Here is a 12,230-nt window from a genome sequence, read left to right on the forward strand (position 1 = left end):
ACCTCATGGTAGATGCATGTAAATCTGAGAGCATATTTTGCATAACCATATGGTCTAAGGCACTTTCAGACAGAAATGCTAGTGCAGGTTGCTAAAGTGCTTTTAAATTATTTACATATCTATGTGTTATTTTAGTGGTTAAAACAAACATTTACCTGAACTATTAATGCTTAGAAAAACAGAGAGAAAGAACTTTGTTCCCAACCAATGATAGAATGAAAACAAATGAGTAATCCTCTAAGTTTGAGTTTATGTGGCTTCATTTCTTGCACTTCAGTAGTGGTTGTAAAATGTCTTCTGATGCTCAGCATGGAGAGAGTTAACAAAGACATTAACCATATTAGCTTCTTATTCTTTTATGTTTAAAAGTCAAGTTGAAAAAAAATGTTCTCTGTACAGATTCCTATTGTTGGGGTTTCAAGAGGACAATATAAAATTCACAATGCAAGGTTTTTCTTGGCCACATTCCAAAAGAATTTCTTTTAGGTCCAGCCTGATTAAAACTTCTTTTTGGAGATGCATCTCAGTGTAACTGGGAAAAGACTAATGTCTCTGAGATTTAAACAAGACACTTTTGGTTGGAAAATTAACAACGTATCAGGACAAGACCAGATTTAAATCACCCAAAAATAAAAAGTTCAATGTTTGGAATCCATGAATCAGTGAATGATGAGTCATTACAGTTGTGTGCAAATGATGTCATTATTATGAAAAATCAGTGGGTCTAGGCTGTAATATCTTCAAGTAAATAAACAAAATAAAATTAAATAATCTTCTAAAGTTCTTGACAAAAATCTTAAAATGTTATGTATGGTGTCAAAATAGGTTCTAAATTTCTGAGAAGCAAAAAACAGAACCCATAACCAATAAATTACATTTTGTAATTGAGAAACCTGTAACTAATATTGAGAGTTATAAAAACAGTTTTGTAAACTGTAAATTTTTATATATCATTGTCTATTTTGAGTTATTATCATTAATTTTGAGTTATAATACACTTGAAGAATCTGTTTTTACTTTCATTTCGCCTTTTCTCATTTGTGCTTCCCTCAGTCTCACTGTTGCCTCCAGAAGTTTCTCGCTTTTGACTTTTAATGGGGGAGGAATCTAGAGAGTCATTGGCTGCTGAAGTAAAGCCCACGCCACCCTGCCCGTTCTGCACACACCGCTACGTCAGCCAGAGCGCGCCAATCTTACCCTGACCTGAAAATGGCCGACCGGCAAACATAGGTAAGCCATGTGAACTATTTTTAACGATTATGTCTTTTAGTAATGCACAGTTCATCATAGAGGCTTAGAGTACTAACTGGTTGATCTAGGGTGTGCAGAATGGGTGGGCCAATGACTGTCTAGATCCTGTCCCCATCAAAAGTCAAAAGTTTAACTTCTGGATGCGACAGCGAGACTGAGAGAAGCGCAACTGAGAAAAGGTGGAATGAAAGCGAAAACAGATTCTTCAAGAATATTAAACTTAAAATATACAATTACATACAGGAATATTCTGTATTTATAACCTGTTTTTATAACTCTCAATACTAATGACTATTACCATTATTATTAGTATTAGTAATATTGGTTAATCAATTACAAAATGTCATTTATTGGTTATAGATTCTGTCTTTTGCTTCTCAGAACTTTAGAACCTATTTTAACATAGTTATATTTGCTAAAGTCTTTAATATTTTGGGAGCATACTTGAATATTTAGAACTGCCTCAGAGTCTAGAATGGTGATTAATGATGCCTCTGTGTGAACACAGATCAGTGACATCTGGCGACGAACTCCATAAGAGCCAAATAAGTATGCCCTTCTGCTAAAACAAGTGAAAGTACTCATAAGATTCATTTCCTATGTATGAATAAGCAGTCTAAATCACCTGCAGGTAAGAGAGGGTGTGGGCAGAAATCAAAGGTATAAATGTTTAAGACTCTTACAGTGACTCAGTAGCAACTACTCTCTCAGCCAGTCCATACAGTGTTCCGCTACTGGTCAGTACCACCAGCTGGCTGAGGTGAGGGCTGGGCACTTTCTCCTTTCTTTCTTCCGGAGGTCCATGAGGGCCTACATTCTCCGTTGCAGACTCCTGCACAGAAACAAAAAAAAAATGTTAAAAAATCATAGTTCACAGCTGTCTTTCTCATAAAATATTAACAATTAAAATATAGTAAAATAATCGAAGAGTGTTCAAATATTTTAAAAAAATGAAAACCAGAGCCAAAACGAACAACCAAATATTCACACATTACTAGAATATCTCTCTGCATGTAATTTGTTCTGATTATTTTTGGCTCAAAAAAACACTTCTCAGCCAAGTCTGATTTCAACAATTCCATGTTTGGCTACATCCACCCAAGCTGCAATTTGGTTTTACTAATTCACTGCAATTGTAATCACAACTGAAAGAAAATCAAACACGTTTGGCCATAGTTCACAGATTTAACACTGCTGTTGGGCCTGGGTCCAAATTACACATTACAAAAGCAGACCACAGCAGTCAGTCCTCACATTACAAGTAAATTAAGCAAAGCAAAATGAATTGCATACCTACATCAGAGAGTTTTTTTCTCTCCTTGCCTGAACAGCACCAGAAATGACTAAAAGCACTTAACAACTATGGTGCACTGACGTCATAAAATTTAATGACGCTCAGTTCACAAAGCCAGAAGGTAAAAACTCTCTCTTCCTCTCTGAAACCCTCATAGGACGTGGCAATAGAATGCAGGAGATTGTAGAAATTGCTTGGAGAAAAAAGGGTGAAATGACACAGCAGTGACTCAGACTTTGCAAAGTGCTGGAAGTGCCAGTGGGCACATGGTCAAACACGGGCTAAACTCAAAGGGGGCAAAAGCAATATTTTTATTCTAGTTCCTCAACATAAATTACAATTACATCCCATTTTGGGTGCTATGTTTAAACCATAAGTCATAATCACTGTTAAACTTTAAACATTCATTTAAATGTCACTGCTGATGAGAGCATTTAATCAAGTTTGATAAAAAAAAAAAAAAATTAAAATGGTAACATACTGAAAAAAATACACGAGCGGCAAACAAACCACAGAGCACCTTGGATTATTTTTACTTTTAACATGTGATATGTATTTCATGTGATATCTAATATCAATTTCTTAACTCTTCATCAACAACGTACATGATTCAGAAACATGTTTTCATAGTTGGAAGCTAAAGTGAGCATCAGATAGACAGAAAATGTTGACCACAAAATATCAGATCATTACATAAATTTAGATAATTATAATTATATATATATATATATATATATATATATATTATTTTTTTTAAAAATAAAACAGTTATTAATGCTGCAAACTATGTCTTAACAATTACATCATTGGAATACAACAGCAGTCCTTCACATTGTGTGAAACTTTGATGACAAATAGAAATGCTCCAAATTTACATGGAATACAATCTTTTTACATTGACTATTGTAAGAACTTGGCTCAGATGAGTAAACCCACAAAAGTCACTACGACAACATCAAGATCTTAAAAACATCTGAACAGTTGGTGCACCATTTTTCTTGGATGATAAAACTAGGATTTACATGTTAAGATATGTCATCTGGTCAGGATTAGTTTACAAATGGGGACAGGCGTATATACAGGTGAGCTATATAAAGAATCCCAAAAGGGGCTCTAGACACTTAAAGCTACTTTACTTCTTCAAGCTAGTTTGTTTTGACATTTACCACTGACTTTAGTATAACACTATATTGTGGCCAAAAAAAACAACAACTCATAAAATGTATTAAAGTTAATAGATGGAGAATACAATAAGAAAGTTATGAAGACAGGTATCCTCTAGCTGCTTTTGTATTTATTTTATAAATCTACGTTATATTTTAAATACTTTATAGTTGAGCACCATCATACTTCACCTAAATGTAACTATAGTGCTTTATAAATACAATTAAAAATATTCAAAGCATTTTAGCATCTGTTCTTTCAATAAATTTGGCCAAAAGGCAAAAGCAAAGGCAGCATTTTTTGCACTACAAACTACATTATGAAGTTGATTATTTATACTTTTAAAGCTTTAACAAATAAATACCCTATACATATTTAAATTTTGCCATTCTACATTTGATTGGTCAGAGAAAATACTGGAAATCATTTCTTTGTAACAAATCACATGTCTAGTTACAAATCACAGACTCTTGTTTAAATCATATTATACAAAATGTTCTTTTCTGAAAAACAGGAATTATGGTCATCGCAATTTTTACAGGAAATAATGGCACATTATTCTGATCATTTTAATGCTTTATCATCATTACAAGTAGACTAACTCCCTTGAAGCTTTCGGCAAAATCTATAAAAGCATGTGACCACCCACTTCTGAGAAATAACAAAACATGAATATACAGTTCTAGTCAATATGTATAAAACATTGTATATTTGTGATGTGGCAACATACTTTATGTTCTGATTAGCATTTCTGACACAGATGTGCACACATGGATCTTTCACCAACTGGCCAAATTCTCAAGTAATTCCTTTTGTTGAATATACCATTTAGTGTTTTCTTTTCTCCACTTTCTCTACAAAACAATGTCAACATTTAAAAAATGTGAAGTAGAGTCTACAGCACCACTAGTATTCTGATGATAAGATTACATGGAAGCATATAGTAGTAACTGGTCAAACTCTCAAGGGATCTCTGAGGGCAGAATGTCTCCCCAGTGGAAGATAATGTTAATGTTATGTGAGTAAGAGTCAGTTCCGTGGCGATGGAAGTGATCCAGAGAATCCATTAACTCTCTTTTCATTTCTCTGTGAATATCAGACACCTAAAGGCAACAGTAAAATACCACAGCGTACATACATCGCTCATCCCAACACAATGTTATCTAAGAAATACGAAACTACATTGCTTATCATAAAATAATGCACTTACCAGCAGTAGTAGGTGAAATGTATTTGTGGAGCAATTGCATTAGGAAATTGCAGGTTTTGGACAAATTAATCAATAAACACGTTCCAATATACATTCCAATGTTTCCAAGAAGACATTTTACTTCAAAATTTTCAATATTCACAATCAAACTGAATTTATTATGACCACACACCATATGTGAAATACACTTTGAGCTAATTAATCTAACTGTTATTAATTTGTGATAGATTACACTCTGGAATGATGTTTCCCAGACATCAGGACCAAAACGAGACATCTGGCCATATAAACTCGGCCCACAGGTCAGTATGGTCATCCAGCCAATCCAGATGTGGTGCCACTATTCCACACTGAGTTTTTGTTGAATACATACTCCTCAAAACTGTTGAACAACTGTTCAAAGACAAGCTTTAATGAGTCTGAGAATTAGATTCAAAACAGCTTCATTACATCCTTTTAAGACATCTCCAATATCATCGCTTCACAATGAGATCATTACAATGGTAAATTGAAATCAAACAGTTGTTAACAGGGTTTGGAACTTGTGCTAATGCTATTCATGGAGAAAGCAATCATGGCACAGTTGAATTACTTTTTTTTTTTTTCTGTTCCATAATGAAAATACACGATAATGAGATTCACAGGCTTACTGGTTCTCATAAACTGGAGATTTAAGTTCCTCTTTGCATCCAGCTCTCAAAAGGCAATGCTAATTCCACAGTTTACTGAGCTCTATTAATATGTCTACAGCAAATTGATCTGGAGAGAGAAGTATATGCATGCTTTTTTTGATAGAAAGAGAATCTAGTATTCCCAATAATATTTACCAATAATAAAAAAAATGTACATTTCATGTGATTTAACAGTCATAGAATCTGTACTCAATTTTTTGCAACTTTATATTATTTTATTTAATTATTTGGGTTTATATTAGCTTGTATGTAAGTTATTTTATATCTAAACATCAGGTTCAAGCATAACTTTTTTTGTAAAAACAAAATAATGACAATGAAAATCCACCCTATGTGAACGTGAACCTTCTGGCAGTTTGCAAAATGAGCTCAAGAACTCTGAACTGGTCCATGATAATCTTGACAAAGATCCAATGTCACTTTTTGGCAAGAGGCCTATCTTGTCGTATGCCTTATGAAATATTCTGAGCTCTGTGTTAAAGCGCATACAGAGGGGAAACATGGCATATCTTAAAGTGGGAATTAACAACGGGATAAGAAGCTCCACCAAGAGCAAAACCACAGCTCATTATTTCTCTTTTTATCAAACTCAGAATACAATACTGGAAGCTGATTTACATTATATAACCCTATCAGAAAGAAGTACATCCTTGGATTTTGCAAAGTCTACTGTAAAGTCTGGCTCTGCATAGTTTCATACTGATGCATCGATGGAGTGCAAACTTACATTAGGAAAATAATCTTCCTTTTATGAAAATGGCCTCAAAAAAGAGTCACTGGAAAACAGGATGACAGTTTGTTCCACTTACACATCAACATTGAGTTTTACGGTGCATGCATATGAGTGCACACGGAAAACTTCTTGCTGAAAAGTGCAGATATTAAAACTCCAAAAGAACTGGATTGAAGAGGCTCTAAAACACAACGGAAGTTGGTGGCACTGTCCCTTAATCAATGAGACATGATGTGGTAAATACGCAGCCATGTATTTACAGCGCTTTGTCTCCTTAAAGCCACAGTCTCTCACATATTAGGGAGAATTGGCAAAGCCAATCCTATTAGTGGCATGGGTTCCGGAAGCTGAACTCAACAGAGCCAGATTGTAACTCTTTGTACCACAGACCAGACACTGATGGGCCATTGCATTGTAATTTTTGTCCAAAATATTTGCTAGGGGCAGTACAGTAGTCGCTCCACATAACTCTACGTCCTTGGCCAAACTACTATGCTGCTACAGTTAAAGGGGCTGGACAAATGAAAGCAGTGAGTTTATGTGGCCTGTGGGCCATTTTTTGTAGACCCATGCAAACTAAAAGCTTTTAGATATATTTATGCAGGTTTAGATCACTTGTCATGAAAGGCTTATGTTGGTATTATGTAGCATTATGAACTATTCCATTTCAATATTTAACTAGGGCTCCCCCAATCACACACACTGCCACCAACTCTGGAGTTTGAGTGTGAGCACGCGCTTCATCTGCGACATGAGACCAGTGACTACTTCATCTCAAACTGATGCTAACACCAACACTGAACAGCTAAAATGAAGGAAGAGAACATGAATTGCCAAGATCTGTTAGGTCATTGCTGCCTAGCATTGTGGTTGTGATGAAGGGAGAATGAGAGCCTTTTGGATTATGATGGCTGAAGCATCCAATGTGTACATATTTAATGTAATAAAAAGTAGATAAAGATATGTAAATATCATCATGCTGCCTAACCTGACACAATTCTAAACTGAGCTTGGGAATGCTGCACTCTCCATGTGTGGAGAATTTGGGAATCTGTAAAATGTAACATGCATATTAAATTCCTCTTAAATGCTGAATTACTGCTTGTTAAGGATCAGAGCACTGTATATTACACAGTTTATTTGGGCAATCACTGATTGGTTAATGCCAGCATCTGTACAACTCCACAGACCTGCACTGCAGCCAGCACATTACCACAGCTCTGCTGGAAACCTAAAAAGCAGCAAATTATAACTATTTACAATTACAAAACAACTAGGGTTATCATGAGCGTGACGGAGATTAAAGCTGTAAAGTTGTGGGAGTCAGACTGTGCTTGGAAATGAAATCATAAGTAAATAATGACACAGGGAAAACTTGGCTGATGGGAATGTCTACACAGAAGAGCCAAAACTGCAGCTATTTAGGAGCTTAGCATTTCATTAAGATATGAGCATGCTTGTGGTGCTCAGTAAGAAGTGAACCCAGCATAAAACTACAGGTATTGGAGATTCAGTGTAATGGGTTTTGGAGTGAGGGGTTAGAGAGCAAGAGTGTGAGAGTGAGAGAGCAAGAGAGAGAGAGGGAGGAAGGCTGATGTCATGGTACAAAAGAAAATGCAAGAACTAAACTCTACAAGATAAACTAGTAAAAACAAAAGCATAAAGGGGGAAAAAAACCTAAGGAATATTTTATAAAACAAAGAAATGTGCCAAAATCCACAGAATTACAAACCCATGCTCACAACAGCACACACAATCCCAAAATCCTTTGCTTTGTACAGAGATATGATTCAGTGATGAGCTCACAGATGATAATGTACGCGCGCACTAAATAAATTACAACAAAGCTAGCAGTTCAGATGAATACAATAAAAACTTGGCAAATTAACTGATCTCCAATCTGCCCCAATCAACTGATCTGTTCAGCTCTGAGCTCAGTCATCTCTCTCTGACTGAGATTCCAGTTTTGAAAATCAAGGTCACCCTGCTATCTCTCTCTCTATTTTTTTTTAAATTATGTGGCAAATGAGAAAAATGAGTTTTACCAAAAAAAAAACAAAACAACACACATCAGAACCCAATCCTCTGACTTTAATTTAAGCATCTGCTTTGTTATATCACACAGAAAAATAGCTTTTACAGTGAATTTGTTCTGAATAATTGCTACTCATGGGGCATGATGACCAAACTGAATTCTGGGACAAATAACATGTTATTGTGAGGCACTGAACATAATAAAGAGCTAAAAATGTGACTTGCCAAGAATTAAATTCATGACTCACACATATTCACAAAAAACAAAGGCCAAAAACAGAAGGAAAGGATTAAAGAATGAATAGGACAACCAAAGAAAAAAATATGAAAGTAAGTTACATACACACACACACACATATGCAATGCAGTATTTCTAAGGTAAACAATGTATCTCAACACTTGTCTCTCACAGGACCTGACAACATACTGGAGACAACAAACCAGAGACTCACAGCCCAGCAGAAACACACATGCTCTCATAAGGTGCTGTGCTGTTGATGATGATAATGAAGATGATGATGATGTCTAAATGAGGTGGAGTTATCTTAGCACCTCATCTTTCCTGTATGGCACAATGTATGGATGATCTGGAGAAAATATGTTATTGCAAATTTTCTCATCATTATTTTGATTAAAATGTGATTTTGTAAATAAATGAAGCTCCAGGCCTTTGCTTCTTCAAGAACTCTGAACAATTATATTCCCAACTCAAAATTTTAAAGGCAATATAAAATAAAATGTGGAAAATTATGAAAATTGCATTTTTTAAATTAATGATTTCTGTATAAAAAACAATCTTTGAGATTCTTCTGAAATAGTGTTATTTTCTTGGCCAGAAATCCTCTCAGTTCCTTCCAAATGGTTCAGACTTCTGAGTGGGCAAAAACTTAGAGGAATGAACAGGTCTTTATTCAGAGAACATCTCTTTCAAAAATCAATAGTTAATCTGAAGCAGTTGCTGCCAACGTACAGGGACCTTTCTCTATTTTCTGTTATGTGTGAATAAACACATAATAATACCAACATTGTCAGCTTTGGAGTGAAGAATGATAAAGAAAATAAAAGCAGAAGAAAACCAGATACATCGAGATCTCATCAGAGCTCCAGGATGCTGTGTCCAGTTCCATGTCTGAGAACAAAGAGCCAAGAATGATGATAGCACAGCAAAGAGCATGTAATGGTGGACACTGCTAACTGCAATTACCCAAACCTGGCAGTCGCATGAACACTGCCCTAAATGAGTTTAATCATTCTCAGATATCTTTCTCTTGCTCATATTTTTATAGGCAGAACTGCATTGTGCAAAATTTCATCAGCCTCTGAATGTAGCAGATTAAAAAGGCCATTACCAAGAAACTTACATTTCATTTTACTATTCATCCCAAGGCCATTCAAAAAAACTGTCATTGTACAGTGTGGGGACATATGGCTCATGAATCAGGGAAATTAAATAATGTAATCTCTCTCTTTATATATATATATAAAGAAGTAATAGTGACAAATACATTGCATAGTGTTCAAAAGTGAATAAATTTCCATCCAGTGTCAGAATCAAAATGGCTTACATAAACACAAGTCTAAAATTGCCTTACTCATACTTTAATAAAATATTCTGAAATTTCTGAATATAAATATAATAATATATACCTATCTACATCATATACGTAGATATGTAATATGTCGATAGCCACTATTCAGGCCACAGTAGCTTCAAGTGCTTGAAAGCAGCAATGTACAGAAATGCACCACACATTTATTACATACAAAAGAGTCCTAGGAAACTGTAAATTGTGGGCTGTTCATTACCATGCATTTCAACGAGACTGAATACCTTGAGTGTTATATTGACATTTCTAAAAGCAATTTTGCTATTGTCAAAAACGTTGAGAGGTAACTTTGCATTGATCTTACAACAAAAAAAGTATGACTAAACCACTCATAGAAAGGAATGCTATCAAACAAATGGCATAAATGGGTCAGAAACGACCTGAACTGGGTTCCCCATGAATATTTTGGCACAGATTAAACTCTCTCTGCCAAATAAGATTTTAGAACTAAGATGCTTTTGGAACACTGGACCTTGTGCAGAACAAGGACATGAAGCCCTGAAGACAAGAAAGTGCTAAAGCTACCAGTCAGAAATTAAACTCCTGAGGTGAGCTCAGTCACCAGTATTTATAAAATTCATCAGATCTTTCAAGAATTTTCAAGATGAGAAAACTGAATTTATTAGACAGCTGAGTCCTGAAGGATTTTAGTTGGTACTCCCAAATGGTCAGCACCGGTTTTGATCGGTCATAATACAAGTAATGAGGTAGTCTAACTAATTACAGAACACACAGATTCATGTCTGACCAGCAGAGCGCTGGCAAATTAGAGTTAATCACTGGCCTCAACATTCATGTAATTATTCACACCCTGCCAGTTCATCATGAACTCTAAACCGATCGCTAACATCATGTACTGTAATAAAAGTATGTATTTTTACGTATAAAAACAACATTTAGTATGTGAAGGGATTAATACTGTGCCCAAAGAAGCACAATGGAGTTGTTTGCACAAGAATAGTTAGCCAATTAACCTTATGTTTAGTTTAAACTACTACATATGATGACTGATTACTTTTTCCTGGGTTACAGTGCCATGGAAATGTATGCTGCCATAACCTAGATGGTTTAAGTTTAGGATTACATCATTCATAAAATAAAAAAAACAAGAGAGTTGTTACAACCAGACACAAATTATGAAAAAAATTATTCACCCCCCATTAGTAATAGAATGATCCCACACACAACTAAAAGAAATAAAATTAAAATATTCACAGCCTATGCTAGTTCACTAGGTATTGATTGGGCTGATTGTGAGAAACAGACCCAGAGACAAATACATACATAAATAAAAAAATAATAATAGTAATAATAAAAAATCAACCATAGAAATTTGTTAATTCAGGAAAATATAATTCCCACAAGGCAATAACTCAATTTCTGCCTATTCTCATCTCTGTTTCTTAAGATTAGTTTGTCTTGCCTCCCTCAAGTTTCACCCAGTCACAGCAGTCCCAGTGTCTGTCTCACAAAGCAGGGATTCTATATTATAAAACTAATGTCTGACTTTATTTTGTCTCCAAATGGTGGGAATGTAACATTTGGCATTAAACATTGACCAATCAAGACAACCTTTCAGATAAACACTGCACTAAATCGAAGAAAGCATCATTATACAGTGAGATTTTTTACATGAAACATAAGTTAATTTAAATGCAAATTTAAGAAAATATGTGAAAATTGACCCCAGAGGGTTAAGTATCTGGAATTATTATTAACTGCTGTTGATAACTTTGAAAGCATTTGTGAGGTTCTATGAAGCGGAAAATTAGTCTGGAACAAAAGGCAAGAAATGTAATATTTATTTTTACTCTGCTTAATTACACCACAATATGTTGTTCTGACTATATCATGGACATGGTCAGCATTGAATTAACACTGACTTAGAGATTTTCATAGTCTATTACAAGAAAAGTATAACTAGTCTTTTTTTATATTGGGTTTAGAACAGAGTGACATGTTATGTGTTCCAGCAGATATTTACATGCCCAGTTTAAGCAGGAATAAATACATCATGAGCAACCAGAGCTGACTAGTCACATCCACAAATTATCTTACAGGCTAAAGAACAAATGACATAACACTGAATACGCATCATAAAACCTTCAAAGTCAGAGTAACAGCACCTATTTTAATCATCAGACCATAAAATAAAAGAAGCTTCATTTTCTAAAGTAAGGCAATACAGTCTGGTGCACAGTCACTTTGAATCAAGTCATTCACATCAAAGTCTGAAAGCTTATCT

At 34.9% G+C, this 12,230-nt stretch overlaps 1 protein-coding gene across 2 annotated transcripts in view; it reads right to left on the reverse strand.

The window, feature by feature from the left end:
* The window catches only part of vps50 (VPS50 EARP/GARPII complex subunit), a 153,606-nt gene that overhangs the window by 24,421 nt on the left and 116,955 nt on the right, over positions 1-12,230 (reverse strand). For both annotated transcript variants that reach the window (XM_066674752.1, XM_066674751.1), the window contains one exon: positions 1,935-2,083. In XM_066674752.1, the coding sequence (XP_066530849.1) occupies positions 1,935-2,083 (149 nt within the window). The remainder of the gene's footprint in view (positions 1-1,934; positions 2,084-12,230) is intronic.

Source organism: Hoplias malabaricus, chromosome 6 (assembly GCF_029633855.1).
Source record: "Hoplias malabaricus isolate fHopMal1 chromosome 6, fHopMal1.hap1, whole genome shotgun sequence".
Taxonomy (NCBI): domain Eukaryota; kingdom Metazoa; phylum Chordata; class Actinopteri; order Characiformes; family Erythrinidae; genus Hoplias; species Hoplias malabaricus.